This window comes from Callorhinus ursinus, unplaced genomic scaffold, assembly GCF_003265705.2.
Source record: "Callorhinus ursinus isolate GAN/ISIS: 27379988/994484 unplaced genomic scaffold, GSC_fseal_2.0 scaffold12, whole genome shotgun sequence".
In the NCBI taxonomy this organism is placed as follows: domain Eukaryota; kingdom Metazoa; phylum Chordata; class Mammalia; order Carnivora; family Otariidae; genus Callorhinus; species Callorhinus ursinus.
In genome coordinates, this window is record NW_027397074.1 from 25,745,840 (window position 1) to 25,764,654 (window position 18,815).

The window sequence follows — 18,815 nt, forward strand, 5'->3', positions numbered from 1 at the left end:
TTTAGCTCTATCCCCATTTTTCTTCTCAAGGAACATTATTTCATGGTCACACCAAAGATTATCCATAGCATTCCAAGGAAATTAAGTGCCTTGCCTTTCTGTCATAAATGGAGAAAGCTTAAAGAAGTGGCCACCAGTAAATGCAACAATATAACTAATAAACTGCAAGTCTTCTCTACTTCATTATGATCCAGCTCATTTATTCTCTATACAGCTAATTTAGATTGAGAAGTTTAGTTAATACACAGAAATAAATGGTAGTCTAGTCCAAATATATGAGGGGAAAGCAAGCCCCCCTTAACTTGATGCTTTATCTTACAGTGGCATTTAGCCTGTGAAACCCAACATTCTGTAACGTCCCTGCGTTCTGCCCGCCCCTCATGTGTACATGGCATTGTGCATTTGGCAGTCCTGCTTTGGGGGAAGCAAGCCTCGTTTCCCAGGGCATTCACTAAGTGTGCTAGATGTTTGGGTATGGCTTACATTTAATTTAGAACTTTACCAAATACTTCTTTGCACGTCTGCTTTAATTCTTGGTGTGGAAGTCCTGTCTTCTCAGTGAGACAAGAAACTGTTTCTTCACTCTGCTCCAAAATACCTAATGCAGTATAGGAAAGGTGTTGTGGACTAAGTCCATTCTTGATTCTCACTGTGAAACACAGACCATCAGATGATGCACCACTGTTGGGTCCAGTATTCTTAAAACGGTATTCTTTTACTGGGATGCTCTGGTTATAGCATCAGAAAAGGTTTTGTCTCTGATAAGGCCCTCATGAGACAACATGTTTGGATGGCACAGTTCAGCTGGGGCAGTGAAACCAATTTCTGGAGCAAGAAAGTCACGGAGTTTATGCCAAAAAAATTACAGGATTTCATGCTATTCATTTCCCCTGCCATTATTCTAAGATGCCTAATAGGGGACTTAACTACGGAATCCTACTATATTTATTAGTTTGCAGTTTTGTGTCATCCCCTAGAGTTGTGAGCTTCCTGAAGGCAGGAATCACATTTTATTCATCTTTACATCCTTTAGCACACCGTCTGGCACATGAGGGCTGTTGAATTAGGATAAACTCTTGGAGAATATTCTTAAACCATGAGAATTACACTTATGAAGCATTATTTTAAAAGATGGCAAAACAATGCTTGGCACAGATGTTATTAATACTCACTGGCTGAATTATTTCATTTTGGGCAAGTGGCATACAAACTTCTCTATGAAGACTAACCAATGACAAATGAAACAAGTGGCCTGTGATCTATCTATTGGATCTAAAACAATGCGAACATAGAGAGGGTTTTTTAAAGTATTACTATTCATTGGAAAGGTATTTGAATATGTCATTAACATAATTCATAAACAGTCAAAAGCACCAGATTCTGAAGGAGCTTTCTGGGATAATGGAAATGTTCTAATGCTGGACTACAGTGATTATTGCACAATATAAATTTACCAGAAATCCTTGAATCACTCTTTTACAATGACTGATTTTTTATGGTATGTAAATTACAGTTCAAAAAAAGTTATAAAACTGATGTATTTGATGTAATCCAGGAGTAACACAACCTCTCTAATTCCTAGATAACTGGCCCATGAGCATTACTTCTAAGCACAAATCACATAAAACAGTGGTAAATGTGGGAAGTTAGAGCTGTGGATCCACAGTATGCCAAATAAAGCTGAAAGAGGCAGAATAGTTATAACTGAGTAAATTTTACCCTTTTCTCTACAACCCTGTCCCCAACACCAAAGTACTCAAGACCCATGGAACCTTTCCACCAACCCCTACAAGCCTGGCCTCAATCTCTCAGAGCAATGGTTCCTAAATTTTGGTGCCCACACCCACAGCATGGGTACCACCTGTGAGCTGGCTAGAAATGCAAGTTCCCAGGGCCAACCCTGACCCAGTGAATCAGAATCCCTAGGGGCAGAGCCCAAGAAACTGTTTCAACAACCCCTCAGTGACTGTTATGCAAGTGCAAGTCTGGGAAGCACTGTCATAGGTGGTCTCCAAGGAGGCTGCAAGGGTCACCATGTCCATCAGGATAAGGTCCATCACCTTGGCTGAGGCCAGAGCCAGACAGAGAGGCCCTCCTAGGAAACAGAGGGGTCTGTCTCAAAACCCCACCTTCTCAGGTCCTGCAGTTTTAAGCTCTTCAGTCCCATGAAGCTCTCTGAGTTCAAGGAGGCCCACACTTCCAGAGAGAATCTGAACTGACTCAGAGCAAAGCCAAATGAGATGTATAGAAGTCAACCCTCCCTGATCTCTGTATGATATTTGATACAGTGGGAACTCAGTGAGATTAATTCTTCCCATTTCAAAAATATGCACAACATTCATTTTTTAAAATGGTTGCAGAGAATGTTCGAAAAGCAAGGCAGGTTCAAAGCATTGTATTTTTCAGAGTATAAAATGGAACACATTCCTAAAGAAGGCAGAAATAAATCCACGTGTCAAAATGGAGCTCCCCTCACTTTACGTAATGAGCATGTTCCCGAAGTTATAAATAAATAAAATGTCTGTATATCAAGCCATATTTTAAAAGTACCAGAAATATAAATCATATTTCAAGCCCATCACTTCAAGGATTATAATGGCATATTCCTTTATAAAGACAATAAATGGCTTCTAATTGGATTCATTTGTAACTATGGATGATTTAATTTAATTTAATTGCTTGCCTAAACACTCATGAACCATAGAAGTAACATCTAGAATCAATGGATTTGAGGGCTTCTCTGCAGCAGAGGACATGAAGAAGGATGAATCTGAAGACATGCCCTCTTTGGGGACTAAAATAATGGGGACAGCATACCTCAGAATTTTCACAAAGACACAGGGTATCATTATTCCCTTGCCCCATAGTGAGAGGCAGAAACAACAGCTAGTTTGCCAAGTCACATTGTTTCCTTAGAACAGCTATTAAGTGTAAGTCTAACAATGGACTATATGTGCACGAGGGGAGAAAATGGTATGGCTGAGACACCAGCTAAGAGAAAAAGAAAAGAAAAGAAAACACCAAGCTCAGCTGCAATGTCATCCTCACTCATATCACTTTGGGAATTATTTAGGGGAGGGGTGCAATGAAAGTAATTATGGATGGAATGCGAAGCCAGATTTCAAATATCTTGGCTTCTGTCAAGAAAAAAATGCTATTTAAAGAGAACTTAGTGTAGCTAATATTCCTGTAATTGCCATCAACTGTTCTCTAGTTGGTGTTAGTTGGCTGAGGCGTTTTTAACATGAAGGTGTGGCTAGAAAGATGTCTCCCCATCTTTGAGTAATTGTGTCAGGAGAGGGTGGTGAAGGGTGGGGGCCATGGAGCAAGCGCGGAGAGCTCTGTGAACAAAATGACGATTCTAGCTCACAGATCCTTTGATATCTCAACTGTGCTACCCATTTGCAGGAAACACATATAAAATTTTATTGGAGCAATCCTGCCCCCTTTACTTACATAAGGGAAAATATAAATCAGCCAGAAATAACACTGGCCAGCTAGAGCAGTTAACTGAAGCCAAAAAAACACCATCCAGAGGAGCACTTTACCATGAATGTAATTTCACTAGCTGGGAGAGCAAAAGCCCGGGCTGGGTTGATGATCACAGCCTAAGGGCACTGAGTTGGGGTTGGCAGTGAAGGGGAAAGTGGGAACACCACAATCATGGTAGCCAAGCACCACCTTGCCATCCACATTTCCCTTTCTGGGCCCGTTTTCATATCTGCAAAGGGTGGATAAAAATTCCTGCCTCATTAGGTTGTTGCATGAATAAAATGGGATCTTGTAGGTGAAATCAGGGAGCACAGAGGCTAGAGAGCAGGCCACCAATAAATCTAAGCTGAATCTAAAGTTTAGTAGAGCTCAGCAGACATGAGGAGCAATCCCTGACATTAGTTTAGGATTGCTTTCTTTTCATCTAGTGATTCAATGTCTGTTGTTCTCTCTCTCCCTTCTTGTCATCTATCCATCCATCCATCCACTCTTTTATTGTTTTTTTTAATTTTATTTATTTATTTTTTAAAGATTTTATTTATTTGTTTGACAGAGAGAGAGACAGCGAGAGAGGGAACACAAGCAGGGGGAGTGGGAGAGGGAGAAGCAGGCTTCCCGCTGAGCAGGGAGCCCGATGCGGGGCTCGATCCCAGGACTCTGGGATCATGACCTGAGCCGAAGGCAGACGCTTAACGACTGAGCCATCCAGGTGCCCCCAATCTTTTTTTGAACATCTATTGTATTCCAGGCACTCAGCCATGTTCTGGAAATATGATAGTGAGCAACATAAACATGGGCCCGGCCCATAACAACCAAAAGCAAGAGACAGAAAATTACACCAATCTTACAATGATGTGAGAGAAGAGGAATGAGTAAGTACTGGGTGTAAAGGGAATGGAGGCAGAAACACCTAACCCTCACTGCTGGTGGGGAGAGGGAGTCAAGGAAGGCTCCCTGGATAAAATGACATTGAAGCTGAGAACCTGAAGGATGAGAACTTAACCAGGGAAAGCAAGCATCATGGGTCTGAGGCGGGAGACATGCTCTAAGGAGGAGAAAGAGCATGTGCCAGACTCACTCAGTAAGTTCGATATGGCTAGAGTCCAGCTTACTGACATAATACATGGGTCTCCGGCAAAACAAGGTTATTAAGTCATGCTAAGTAAAGGTGTGGGAAGTGTAGGCAGCAACGGGACTGGGGTCAGGTTCTAAAGGACCTTGTAAGCCAAGCTGAGGAGTTTAGAACTTAGGCAAATGGTGGATATAAAACTGCAACTACTTGGCAAGTCACAAGACCTATCTGGGATTTCCTGATTTCCTCATTTATAAAATGAGGGTGGAGTAGATGATCATCAAGCCTCCTTCTATGGATTAATTGAGGCACTTAAATTCTGCACATACCCACGACCGGCAGATGCTCCTCAACAAGCTCCTTCTTTAATGGAACAAAAATTCTACTGGCTCATGCCGAGAGTGCCTACTCCGTGGTCAAACTCTAACTGCACCCCACAGTCCTCTCCAACTCATCTCAGATCAGTTACCTGGAACCAAGTTAAGCCAGGAATGGCAAGAGGTGAGCTTAGTTTGAGGAAAGGTGATTTTGAGATAATGCAAAGTCTGACATTACATTGGCCTTAAATAGAAACCCACCCAGATGGCAAAAGCACCTAGGCATGGTGTAAAACAAAAGAATATCCAGAAGGAATGCAGAGCTGTATGTTTGTGAGAATGTGGAACAAGACTCCTAACTTTGGTTTGCAGAATCCTAAATTAAAAGATGTCCTAATGCATTTATTTTGAGCAGATGGTAGTCTTTTCAGTATCAGCGTCTAATTCTAAATTAAATTTGGGGTATTGGTGGAGAATGGAGAAGAATGTCAAATGAGGTTTTTCAACCTCACCTTGTCTCCCACCTTGGGCAACCCCTCTGGCCAGCTCTCTTTCTAGGCACTTTAAGAGGCCTCCAGAAGGTACAATTTTCTCATCACTGTATGACAGGAAACCCCAGCCCCTATCATGCTGGTAACTTCAGAAACTCTTAGAAATCCTACATAAAATCAACTCCTCTTTTAAATGTTCAGCCCAACTTGATCCTAAATGTAAGTTACTTTGTTTTGCTCTCCTAGAGCTTGAAGTTGGGTGGGGGGATGAGGAAAATATGATTGTTATCTTACTAAATCTCCCTTCCTTTCTATTCACCCAGAGCACAGGGAAGCAGAGGGAGGACAGTGGACAAAGGAGGGAGGGAAGCAGAAGAAAATGGGGAGACAGAGGAGGGAGGAGATAGAAGAGGTGAAGGAGAAGTGAGGAGGGGAGAGGGGAGGAAAATGCAGCCTGTGGAAGAGAGACGTTGCTGCAGCTGGAGCCTGGAGAGTTCTCTTGACACTCTGACCTGGAGGATGCAGCCCCACCTGGACCTCACAGAGAACTAGAACAATGGTGGTGAGACGGAGCAGGAATGCACTCCAGGGAAGATGTGGGTGGCTGCTAGCACAGGCGAAGATTCTATAGACAATCTTGATTTCAAATTCTTTTTGGAACATCATCCACTTTTTGAGGTGGACAGGGACCCTGCCTCCCCACACCCACATTCCTCCTCCATGGCAACCACCTGTCCTTGTCTCTGTGTGTGTCCAGGACACCCAGGGCCAGACTAATCATGACAAGTCCTGCTCCTCTGGGAGCATCCAAGGAGAGGCCTGGAGGAACCCACAGAGGAATCACATTTACCATCAGAGACTTGGTACAGAGAAGCAACAGAATGGTGAAAGGCACAGACTCCAGAGTCAGATGGCTCGGGTTCACAGTCTGTCTGCCTCCTACCAGATGTATGATCTCAGACAAATTACCTAGTTCCTCTGTTCCTCAGTTTCCCGAGACCTAACAAGGAAATGATGATAGTACCTGCCTGGGAAGGGTGTGGTGAGGATTAGGTAAGTTAACTCTCTGCCACTGCTTGTTTCACTAAACCAACATGACAGAGAGCCTTTCTACTGCATGCTGTGTTTGAATACTTACTTGTTTCCGTTGTTTATTTAATTTGGTTTTTGAGCTGATCTGGATAATCAGGGGAAGCAGTTTCAATACAAGGTATCAGAAGTTTAACAGATGCTTTTGTAATTCATGTACAGAGATGGACTTTATCTAGACTATGGAAGTAATAAAAAGAATCTAGAGCCAATACTCATCTTTTCCTCTTTTTTAGGCAGGTGGGGAAAGTCCTGGCAAAAGCACAGAATGTGGTTCTAACTGGGTAACATAATCAGTCATCGAAGCAGGGTACCTGCTCTTTATTTGTACCACATCTGTTTTGAAGGTTCCCTGCATCAGGACAGCATCAGGGCTAGAACTGTGGGAGCACCTGTTGGGAATCCATAGGTGTGGTAGAAGCTACATGTGCTTCCTCTTTCAAACACTTAGGTTCCACTTTTTTTTTTCTGTCATTTTGAGTTCCATAGACATTCCATTTGTGGCTGCTGGCATGCAAAGGAAACATGGTAACTCAGAGGATATAAAACAACTCCTTTAACACTGGTCTTCATAGAATACCAGCAGAGAAGAAGAAACTTTTAGCAGCCAGGATAATCCTTTTAAATGGTCAATCAGATCATGTCCATCGTCAGTCTAAGACACTGTGATGGTTCCCAACTTGGCCTGGGCCCCCAAAAAAGGCCCAGTTTCTTCTAAAGGCTAGGTGGCCCTGTATGGCCAAGCCTCTGCCTCTTTGCCTCACTCCAACAACAGAGCTCTTCCTGCAGACCCCTGACCACACCAAGCACGTGCTGCCTTAGGCACTGACCGGCACTGTGTTCCCCCTGTCCCCATCTCCCCATGGCCGATTCCCTCACCTCCTGCAAGTCTGCTCAGATCTCATCTTCTCTATAAGAATCCTATTTAGTTCTACAGACTGACCTGCCTTGCCATCCACCCAGCACTCTCTACCTCCTGGTTCTATTTTTCCTTTTCTCCATAATATGGATCACTGTCTAACCTAGTCTGTGATTTTTTTCTTTATGATGTTTATTCTTCATTACCTCCTCTTCATTAGAATGTGAGTTCCAGGAAGGCAAAAGCCTTTTCTGTTAAATTCTCAGATGAATCTCCAGTGCCTGGCACTGAGAAGGACCCAATAAATCTCTGCCGAATCAATGAGAAACTTGCTAAGGAGCTAGGAGTAGGGTGGCAACCCTAAGTGAGATTTTGGCAGCTTGAGAAATAAATGGGCTCCCTTGGTCTACCAGTACAAGAATACCTCTTTCTACAACAAGCTTACATTTCTCACTGTCAGATCACCTCCCTCCTTAGACCCAAGCATTACTCCAGCGCTGTTTCCTTGGACTTGGGACAAGGCTAAAGTGTGAAGTCCACGGCCACGGCTCCTGTCATAACTCTCAGGCATAGTTCAGGGCCACGGGCCCTGAGCTGAGATCTCACTCTGCCTGCTCAGGAAGAGGGCGTGGAGCTCTGACTTCTCAGCTGTCAGTGGGGGCTACTCACAAGTGAGTGACATGCAGCCACCCCAGCTAAGGGGGAGCACTGCCACCACAGTCCCTGTGGGTCTTCACAGCTGGGGGCCTGAGTGGGGTTCATCCTGTAGCACAGCTGGAGAGTCTCCAGCAGCCCCCAGATCTGAGTAGTGGATCCTGGCTCTGGCCTTCCAGCTCTCCCACGGCTTGTCAGCACCTCTACCACAGGTGGGTGGGGGTGAAACTCAAGTCACCGGCAGCCTGGCTCATCTGGAGCCCCATGAAAGAGATGGCGAAACCCAGGGCTGAGACTGGGGGTATTTTTGGACTCCATTCATCCCTCCTATCTCTAACTCCATTACCGAAAATAAATGACATAGCTACAAAATGAGACTCACAGAAGATGATAAAAGGAATTGTTTTTTTTAAAAAAAAAAAAAAAAAAAAAAAAAGAGGGAAGACCTGTTTTTTTTTTTTTTTTGGTCTTGCCCACCAACTCTTGCTGTGTCCATGATCTCATCTCCAAAGACCTGAGGTTTTTTTTTTTTAATAGCTCATAATTACTTAATCATTCCAGCTCTGCTGTTTGTTCTCAGCTTTAAGTGCCAGATAAACACTTATTAAGGAGATAGCCCACATTCATGGAAAAACCAAAACAATTTGAAAATTTCTTAATAGTGATTCCTGTCTTACAATTAAGGTGACATGAAAGAAGGAAAAAGGTGTTGAAATACTAGAAAATAGTTTCCTTCCCAAGGTCTGTTTAGAAACTCAAACTAAAATTTTAATTTCAATCTGAGTTTGAGTTCTCTACTCTAAATCAAGGTGCTCCCCAGGCCGGTAGTTCTCAGCCAGCATGCCTTCCACCCTGACCAATTTTGCTGGTCACAGATGATCAGTGTGGCAACTGCATTTCTATGGTGGCCAAGATGCATGGGGCTGTTGGGCCACGTGTTTCAGACACAACAGGAACAGAGGAGCTGAGAGCATCCTCAGGGCAGGGGTGGGCCAGGAAGGAGAGACAGCAAGAAGCAAGGTAAAATCCAATGTGAGAAGAGTTAAGAAGCCCAGTGGGATGTTACTTGGCACCCAGAAACATGGCATGACTATAGCCATGTGGAGAACTGTCCAGGCAGGAATGGCTAAGCCAACTGGTCCATGACTGTGAAGACAACCTAATCCTCTAAAGTATGCCGGGCAAAAGCCTACAATCAGAGCAAGACAGTAAGATTGAGGGCCACCTCTCTAACCTTTTATTAAAAGTAAATGTGAACATGAGGAGGAAATGATGAGAAGTAAGAGATCTTAAACCCTGCAACATATCTTAAAGCTGGAATATGATTCTGAGATTTCAACTAAAAAGTCACTGGTATAAAAGAAAAATACAAAGATGAAAAACCAGCCACAAAAAGACACTAGATATAAAATAAAAATCAGGAAACATTAAAAAAAGACAAAGAAGGAAGAAAGAGGCTTTTGAATTAAAAATAGAGAACAAACCAACCAAAAAAACCCCTATTTCAATCCCCATGGTACGTACCTTGTAGTGAGGCCTGTAAGTCTTTCATGTTTTGGTCTAAAAGCTGTGAAGGAAGGAATCCTGAGCCTGTCTGGGGCCTGGGGTCTGGCTCTCCTGGGGCCACAGTGGGCACTGGCTCTTTCAGCCGGTCGTCTCCAAACACAGCAGCCCACTCCTTGCTGAACTCCCCCTCGTCCAAGGAGGAAGCATTGAAGATCTCACTCAACAGCAGCAGGTCATCTTTGTCAGCACCTTCAGGTTCTGGGGTCTCTGCCATTGGGCCCAGGCAAGCTGAACAAAGTAACAGAACACAAAACGCATCACCACCCGGGGCCCAAGCTCTTGGGAGTAAATGCAGTGGGGGCTGGGATGGGACAGACTAGGTGACGACTAGATATAAGAAAAAGTTTATCAAACTATAAATTATTCTCATTATAGCCTCTCTTTTTTTTTGAGGATTTTATTTATTTATTTGAGAGAGAGAGAATGAGAGATAGAGAGCATGAGAGGGAAGAGGGTCAGAGGGAGAAGCAGACTCCCCGCTGAGCAGGAAGCCCGATGTGGGACTCGATCCCGGGACTCCAGGATCATGACCTGAGCCGAAGGCAGTCACTTAACCAACTGAGCCACCCAGGCGCCCTCATTATAGCCTCTCTTAAGAAAATTCAGAATTCAGGGCACCTGGGTGGCTCAGCTGTTAAGTGTCTGCCTTTGGCTCAGGCCATGGTCCCAGGGTCCTGGGATCGAGGCTTGCAACGGGCTCCCTGCTCCGCAGGAGGACTGCTTTTCCCTCTCCCACTCCCCCTCGCTCGTGTTCCCTCTCTCACTGTGTCTCTCTTTGTCAGATAAATAAATAAAATCTTTAAAAAATAATTTTCAGAATTCAATTTCTAGTCCCATGGTCCCTCATCCCCGTTCCTCCAAAGCAAGTTCCGTTTCCAAGCATCATTAGAATTGTACTGAAACAGTTTCCATCAAAACTCAAGGGTTTTGTTTTTTTTCCTTAATGTAAAAGCAAATTTACCACCAGAACATTTCTCAGACAGGAAGCAAAGCCAGGATTGAAGGCAGGTGGGTGGGAGATATTAGTTCCTTGTTTGCATAGCTTCCTGAATCTTCTCACACAACAAGCCCTAAATCCACAGCCAACACACCATGTGGGAGCCTGCCCTGTCATCCAGGATGGGGAGAGGACCCTGGCCACATACTGGGCAGGAGCGGAGGATGTCAGGACATCCAACGATGACTAAGGGAGGCCTCTGGCTTCCCTTCTTTGCTGCAACCGACTGCAACCCAACCACAAGTCCTTGCCAAAGCAAAGGAAAAGTGGGTCTGGTTTGCTTGAGGGCAGCAGTGAAAGAATGACTGGGAAAACAGGGCAAATAACGGATCCACCCAGAGAAGGCCAGAGACGCAGCCCTGGAGCGTTGGAATGAGCTTGAGACTAGAGGGGAAGCCCTGAGACCATTCTTTACTTGCTGTGTGACTATAGCAAGACCCTTACCTCTTCCGGGCCTCTGTTTTTTTCACCTGTAAAATTATAATATGAATAATGCCCACCTCAAAGCATTGTCAGGAAGACCAAAAGAAACGGACCTTTAAATCTCATTGCTTATCCAAAAGGGTGACTTTAAAGAAGAGATCCATTCTTGCAATATGAACACTGACAAAATACTGAACAGGGAATACAAGTAGCATGGGGGCATTGCTAACCAGAAAAACGATAAGACTTTTCATTGGGTTTTCCACCTATTTTGAACACCAAGAACGGATGGTCTTATTAACTGTGGCTTTACTATGGTATCTAATAGCCACGTGGAAACTGCAAACATTGTCGTTAAGTCACGAAGAGAAGGAATAATCACGATTTATATTTTCTCTGAGCTATACTGCAGTTCTGGTACTGTCATATTAAGCGAGATTAACAGGTTTTCCTCAAATATATGAGATAATTAGTGATGGCTTTTTTTTTTTTTTTTTTTTTAAGGAATACAGCTTATCTGTCAGCTTTACTGGATCTATTTCCAACCACACTTAATACAACGGGGTTCTGACTGAGAGGATTTTTGATGTGCTATAGGCTGACTAGCTATACACCCAGGAAGGGAGGAGTCCAGACACTCTCCTATCACTCTGGTTTAAAAATAGCGGCAAAATATCGCTTCAATTGGACAAATGTCTAATTTAAGAACTCTTATTGTTTGTGTTATCACAGAAATTTGCACTGAGACATAGCTTGTAAGGTGGGGTGCTGAGGAGATGAGGGAAATAGCATTTTAGAAAACGGGCTTTTGAGAGAGTTCTGCAGTAGGAGGGTGGGCAGCCAGGACCCACCTCGGCCTGTGCGTGGTGGAAGGGCAGGTGGGTAGGGTAGGACAGCCCATATATGTGAACGCAGGCAGGAAGCATGGCTGTGTCCCTCAACGTGCGGCTGGCTACGCACCCTCCCTCCTTCCCTCTCTCAGTCTCTCTCCATGTCACCACTCCCTTTACACATATTAACTTCACAAATCTCTGTACTTTCTACTTTCAGTTGGGACTGGAATACCCAAACCTTCTCCCGTGGTTTACTATCTTGCCTGACTGAAATCAGATGATTGCTGAATCAAACCTGTTTTATTGGAACCAATTCAAATCAAAGAGTAGACTCTAGAAGAAGGGATGACTTTAGATGAGCACTGAAAATTATGTGCATTCTTCCTGAAGTCACTTTACAGCTCTGTGCTAAGTCAAACCCTGGGAGAGGCTTCCCTGCTTTCATCAAGATGTCAATCCAGGGAAGATCATGACTAACATCAGCAACAATAAATAATAAACTTTGAGCTTTCCCTAAACAATCAGAAACTGCAAAAGCTCTATCTTTGTTTTTACTGTTTAGGTTGTGTGCAAGGGTATTGAGTGGACTTCTGTGGGTTTTAACTTAGCATCACTTCCCTCCTCTTCTTCAGTTTTCCCTTTTGGGAAACACCTTCTCCACAGGATCTTGTGGAGACACCACGTATGGTGCCTCTAGGCTGGCCAGTGTCCTTCATTTCTCAGGCCCTGGTGACTGGCTCAGCGATGGGCACATGCCACAGGCTTCCCTGAGTTTGCTATATGGAAGGTGGAAGGAGAAGGGTCTCTCACTCAGATTCCAAGTTCTAAAGATGCAGTTTTGAGGTTCTCAGGGATGACGGAGCTGAACACAGGGCAAACCAGCATCAAGAGTCGGAAAGAAAAACCTGACAACACTGTCTAAGCCCTGGACCCAGCTCTGCTTGAAGCCAATCCATCACTGTGTGTCCCCAGTTTCATGGACCAATTCCCAATATGGTCTTTTCAATTTGAAAGCTAAACTACTTAGAGAAGGATTTCTGTTACTTCCAACCAAAAGATTCCTGACTAATGTTGTATCCTGTCAAACTCAACTTTACTGACAGAAATGAGAAAAGGACCCTCGGTGAGGATGATATTGTCTAGAGCTAGTTCTGAATAGAGATTTAGTTGGAGGTCGACACTGAATTTGGCCTATCAGTGTCCTGGTTATTTAACTGTTCAAGTGGGCTGCACAGCGGACATTTTCTCTAAGAGAACTTATTACTTCCCTAAAAGCAATGAAACTGGTACTGACTTGAACCAGAAAACAGGGAAGCCCAATTATTGCCCTGATAATTAAGATGCTTGAAATTACCATACATAACTTGTAAGAAAAACTTAATTACAAGTAAAAAAGGACAGGTTCAGGTCTGTAACCAGACATGTCAAGACTTGAAAAATAACACTAGTCAGTTGGCTCTTAAGAATCAAGCTATCATTTTCTTTGGGAATAATTCAACTCAACTGTGAGAAAAAGGGACACACACAGAGAGAATAAGCTCTTTGAGAGAAGCCCGGATAAGGGCTGTAGTGGGTGGAGTCAGGGCTTCTACCCAGGGAGCCGAGCAAGTATTGCTCCTGGGTTATGGCGACCCACCCTTCAAGGGTGACCCAGGGTTCCTGGAGCTCTCAGGTGCCAAACCCCCAGATACCACTCCAAGCTCCCTTCATGCTCTTGCAGGCTCCTGAGTCTCCATGTTCACTATCACATCAGGTAACACAACTCCAGACGTTACTACAGAAATGAGGCCAACAGGGGCGCCTGGGTGGCTCAGTCAGTTAAGCGACTGCCTTCGGCTCAGGTCATGATCATAGGATCCTGGGATCGAGTCCCGCATCGGGCTCCCTGCTCAGCGGGGAGCCTGCTTCTCCCTCTCCCGCTGCCTGCCACTCCCCCTGCTTGGCTCTCTCTCTCTGACAAATAAATAAATAAATAAAGTCTTAAAAAAAAAAAAACTTTAAAAAAGAAATAGAGGCCAACAGACACAATGAACTCCAGTTTTCACCTCTCGGCCTTCAGCTCTATGACCCTGATGCTTCATGCATTCCTTCCTTCTTTTTAACATCAGCCCACTGTACGCTCTCCCTTCCTGCTGGAGCCTGCTCTGCCCCCACCAGGATTCAGCTCCAGCGTTTCTAGTCTTTCTCTATCCAAGTCTTCCTCTCCTGACCTCAGAAGACATGGGCACATCCCAACAACGCCCAATCTTGTGATTCCTGTCTCCCCCAGCACCCCATCCCACCCCCCAACGTTGCCTCTCTGGTTGCTTCTCCTTCTACAGACACACACTCTGCTTTGTCAACCACTCTTTGTTTTGGTGGCCTGTCGTCAAGTTCCTACCCCCACTCTACACTGAAGTGGCCCTCCTGAAGGTTACCAGTGAGATCCTCATGGCCGATTCCAATCCCCTTTTCTCTGGCCTCAACCCCTGTAGCACTCTGCCCCATTGCCCACTCTGGAAATGCTGTCATCTCCTGGCGTCTCCATGAAATGGCTCTTTTGGATGTCCTTCCATCTCCTTGACAATACTGTCCCTGCTGCCTCTTCCTACTCTAGTTACCCTAAAGTCTCCTCCTAAGCTGTATCTCCCTTTCCTGCATTATCTACAGAACATTTTATCTAGTCTCATGGTTCCAATCTCATCTGGGAAGATTCTCAAATCTCCATCTCCAATTCCACGTTTTCTTGACCTCTGATGACAAACTCCTGACTCGAGGGTCCTTTGGGGTCTGCCCATTGGCAAGCCTGCTGGCACTCCATAAAAGACACCCTCTCACGGTATACCTTTGCTCAGTTCAACTGTGAGATTATTACTTTTACTTGAAAACCTTCAACAGCTCCCTCTGTAACACTCCTTATAGTGCTATTCAGGACCTCTGTGGTCCAGCTCTAATGCAGCCCTTCTAGCAACTCCTTCGGGGAAGCCTACAGTTCGACAAAACTCTGCCACATCTGCCATTTTTCAATTGTGCTTTCCTGCCTTCCTGTCTGGGAACCTGCTCTTTTTGTCCCAGTGAGATGCCTAGAGAGAAGAATCATACTTAACTGGAAGGGATCTTATAGAGTATCCCCTGTAACTCACTTTGCCGATAAGGAAAAAGACACCCAAGTTAGATGACCTGCCCAAGGTCATATAACTTATTAGTTACAGATTATCTGGCTGGGGACCCCTGGCTCATAGATGAAGATGTTTTCTCAGTGCCATACACTGCTTTTACCTCACAGCCTGTTAAAGATGTCATATATAAATGAATATTCAAGCTTTTGTAAAGTTTTGAGGATTTCTAAGGTCAGATGGCTGCACTGACAGTCAGGCAAAGCTCTTGGCTGCAGCCAGCATGGCAGAATGGCTGAGATGGCAGACCTACTCTGCATGTTGGCCTCACACTGCCCAAGGGTTCAAAAATAAAAATCCTATGCCCCTGGGAAAATATTCTCCAGGAAAACGGATTCTAAGCCAATGCACTCTGATTCTGACCCAGCAAGTTTTCAGAGTGAAAATTGACATACAGAGGAAGCTCTCTTAAGTTCAGACAGAGGGTGGGTGACAGAAAATAAATGTGGGAAACTGGTGACAGCCCACTCAGGTTATATTTTTGAAATCATACTGAGTTTCATGACCTCAGCATGAATTAGGAACCCAAAAGATGGAAACATAGCTACATAGACCAAAAATGAGAGCACAGGAAAACAACGAGATAAATGTCACATAAGTTACCTTCATCTGTGTGTGAAACAGGAAGACTCTGTCTCTCTGGTTTTCTCCCTGGTCCCCACTCTCAGCATTATGACTAATGTAAAGGCTGCACACTTGCAATACACATGAAAACCCCAACAACCAACACAGACCTCACATCACCCAACAGAGAGTATGGGGGAGAAAGATGGGGAGGGAAACCACCGTACAAAAATGTCTAACGAGAAAAGTATTCGTCCTTATAAAAGGCTCTGGTAACAAATTGTACTTGTTTGGAATCCAAGAATACTGCTTCTAAAAACTCCCTTTTGGTGAAAAAAGACACAGCTAATAATAATAACAGATGGGGGAAAATCCATCTCTACCCTTTCTCTGGGATATACACATACACATGCCCTCCAAAACAAAAACAAAAACTAAAACCCCGAAAGTGCTAGACCCTGAGTAGGCATTCAAAGAATATTTCTTGATGGTCCCCAGCCCTGGTCCTCCATTACGGCATGACATCTTAACAAGCAAGCAATCTTACTGAAAAACTTGACAGCTGAGCAGGAGTAAATCCATATAGAACACTACACTCCATGGTGATCAAGTAAGAACAGTAGAGTGTTTGGTTTTAAAAGTGCACCATTATTTTATGAAAGGACCAGAGCCAGCATTCCATTCTCAGATGCTGAGGGAGACAGGGAGAAGGAAAAGTTAATGAGAAAAGATAACAAGCTTAGTCTTTGCCTCACTACATGTGAGGGAGCAATCAGATCCCTAGTCAGCTCTATATGGAGAACAGCAAGAGATAGTTCTGAACACCTTGGGAGAAACCAGGCACAGGGGACATAAGCCTGTCTTATTGCTAAGGGCTAAAGATCTGTACCCAGACCTAAGGGAGCTACTGAATGACTCTCTTTGTTGTTCTGATGCTTGGCCAGAAGAAGTTTGAAAGTAGTAACCAAGGAAATGGCAGGAGACAAAACGTTTTAATTGTAATGTGTACAATTCTTAAAAAATTCAGCTTATCTTGTCCTAGAGAAGGATCTTTTGGATAAATCCAAGTAATGAAATTTAAGGGGCCTAAATTCATCTCTCTCTGCTTTATACCATCACTTTCTGTTCAGTTACCTATCTACTAGTTATTTTTCTCAGCCCAACTTTGAGGAACACAAAAACTTCTATATGTTACAACTAACTCATGAATTGAGGTTGGGATTGTCACATGTCGTCACAAGGTGATTTCAGGGCCACTTCCAAGTTACTGCAAAATGTCACTCAGTTTCTTTTTTACTTAAACTGGCCAAATATTGGTTTTCTATTTACATTATCTATTTAGTAGGAGAAAATGCATTTCATTATGACACTGAATCAGAGTGATTTTCCGGGCAATGGCTCCTGGAGAATTGTCTCCTTGTTGTTGTCATAAGCAGTCTGCTTTTTGATAACATTGTGCCACAGCTTGGCCATTACTTGTCTAACAGAATTAGCAGTTGGAGTGAACTGGCCCCCAAGCAGCAGGGTGCTAGAGCTTATAGCCCCCAAGTCCTATAAAGGCAGCCATCCCTGGATTAAGCTCTTTTTATTTTTTGATTGTTTAATGTCTTGCATATTATAATCAGTGCTTTAATTCAGGATTTGGGCCTTCTGGCAGTTTTCTGAAGGGCACACATTTTGAAGTCAACTAATTATCGTGTGCTCTTTTCTTCAGTCACAAGTTCTGTGCTCTGACAGAGTATTTCTATACTTGCGGTCATGTTAATCTTTAAGCTGATGCTGCCCTAGGGGTTGCCAATGCAGAAGAGTCAGACAGTGACAAAGCATGGCTCACGCCTCTAGAAGGGCTTTATGCATTGGCAGTGATAAAGGGAAAGGAAAAGAGAGATTATGTGATACTGCCTTTAACTGAGAAAGTCTGTAAATCAACTTTTCTGCCTGAAAACAAGTACACATTTTGGAGAATACATTCATCTCTCTATTGTTAGAATTGTGCGAGCACTCAAAAAAAGGGTATGAGCCTCTATTCTGTGAAACAAAGACTGTTAACTATAAACCAATGAGATATAAAAGTTCTAAGTAAATGGAAAGACATCAATCTTATTCCAGTGTATCCATGGCACATGCTCTGGAGGAAGCTTATGAAAGAAAGCATGTATCACAGGAAGTAGCATTTCTGATTTAATTCTGCAAAGAAACGCATGGCTACTGGGTTACTTTTTATTGTACCATTACTATCCAAGTTGAAAAAGTCAAAATCCTTTTTTTTTTTTTTTAACATATAATGTATTATTTGTTTCAGAGGTACAGATCTGTGATTCAACAGTCTTTACAATTCACAGCGCTCACCATAGCACATACCCTCCCCGATGTCTACCACCCAGCCACCCCATCCCTCCCACCCCCACCACTCCAGCAACCCTCAGGTTGTTTCCTGAGATTAAGAATTCCTCATCTCAGTGAAGTCATATGATACATGATAGTAGGAAGGGGAAAATGAAGGGGGGAATCAGAGGGGGAGACGAACCATGACAGACGATGGACTCCGAGAACCAAACTGAGGGTTCTAGAGGGGAGGGGGTAGGGGGATGGGTTAGTCTGGTGATGGGTATTAAAGAGGGCACGTTCTGCGTGGAGCACTGGGTGTTATGCACAAACGATGAATCATGGAACACTACATCCAAAACTAATGATGTAATGTGTGGTGATTAACATAACATAATAAAATTTAAAAAAAAAGAAAAAAGAAAAAGTCAAAATCCAAAAGCAAGAATTCTTTTTTGTAAGAAGGGGGAAACATGAGAACACAGGCCCATATTTGCCTGTGAGTACATAAAAAAACGCCAGGAGGATAGAATGGGGCTGGAAATACCGGAATAGAGAGGAGTGGAAATGGGAGTCAGAGTGTTCTATCGCCTACAGTTTTATTATCATTATCATGCACCAATGTGAATATACCTAATTCAAAAATTATGTTTATTAAAATAATGAAACTAAATAGGAGATAGTAAAAGCAAAGAACAAATTACATAAACAAGAGGCTGGCAAAAGGAGAAATAACAATCTTCCTACCAAAACAAGCTGAAACATATGTATACTTGTAAAGAACCTGTTAAATGTGGACATCTGCTAAAACTAGATGGTGGGCCCCTACTGCATGTTATATTATTGTCTGTAGCCCACCTTTGGAAGACTAAAATATTTCCCCCTCCAAAAAAAAAAATGTGTAAGAAATTTTCCTATTTTTCATCAAAGTAATCTATCCTTAAAGCCAAGGGGGAAATGTTTTTATGAAAATGGAGG

The 18,815-nt window shown here is 43.5% G+C and overlaps 1 protein-coding gene across 14 annotated transcripts in view; it reads right to left on the reverse strand.

The window, feature by feature from the left end:
- Positions 1 to 18,815, reverse strand: part of ICA1 (islet cell autoantigen 1) — a 142,793-nt gene that overhangs the window by 2,825 nt on the left and 121,153 nt on the right. For 12 of the 14 annotated variants that reach the window (XM_073898862.1, XM_073898872.1, XM_073898864.1 and 9 more), the window contains 2 exons: positions 9,499 to 9,768; positions 503 to 598 (listed from right to left, as the gene is read on the reverse strand). In XM_073898862.1, the coding sequence (XP_073754963.1) occupies positions 503 to 598; positions 9,499 to 9,768 (366 nt within the window). The remainder of the gene's footprint in view (positions 1 to 502; positions 599 to 9,498; positions 9,769 to 18,815) is intronic. The other 2 variants (XM_073898863.1, XM_073898873.1) reach the window with 1 other exon arrangement.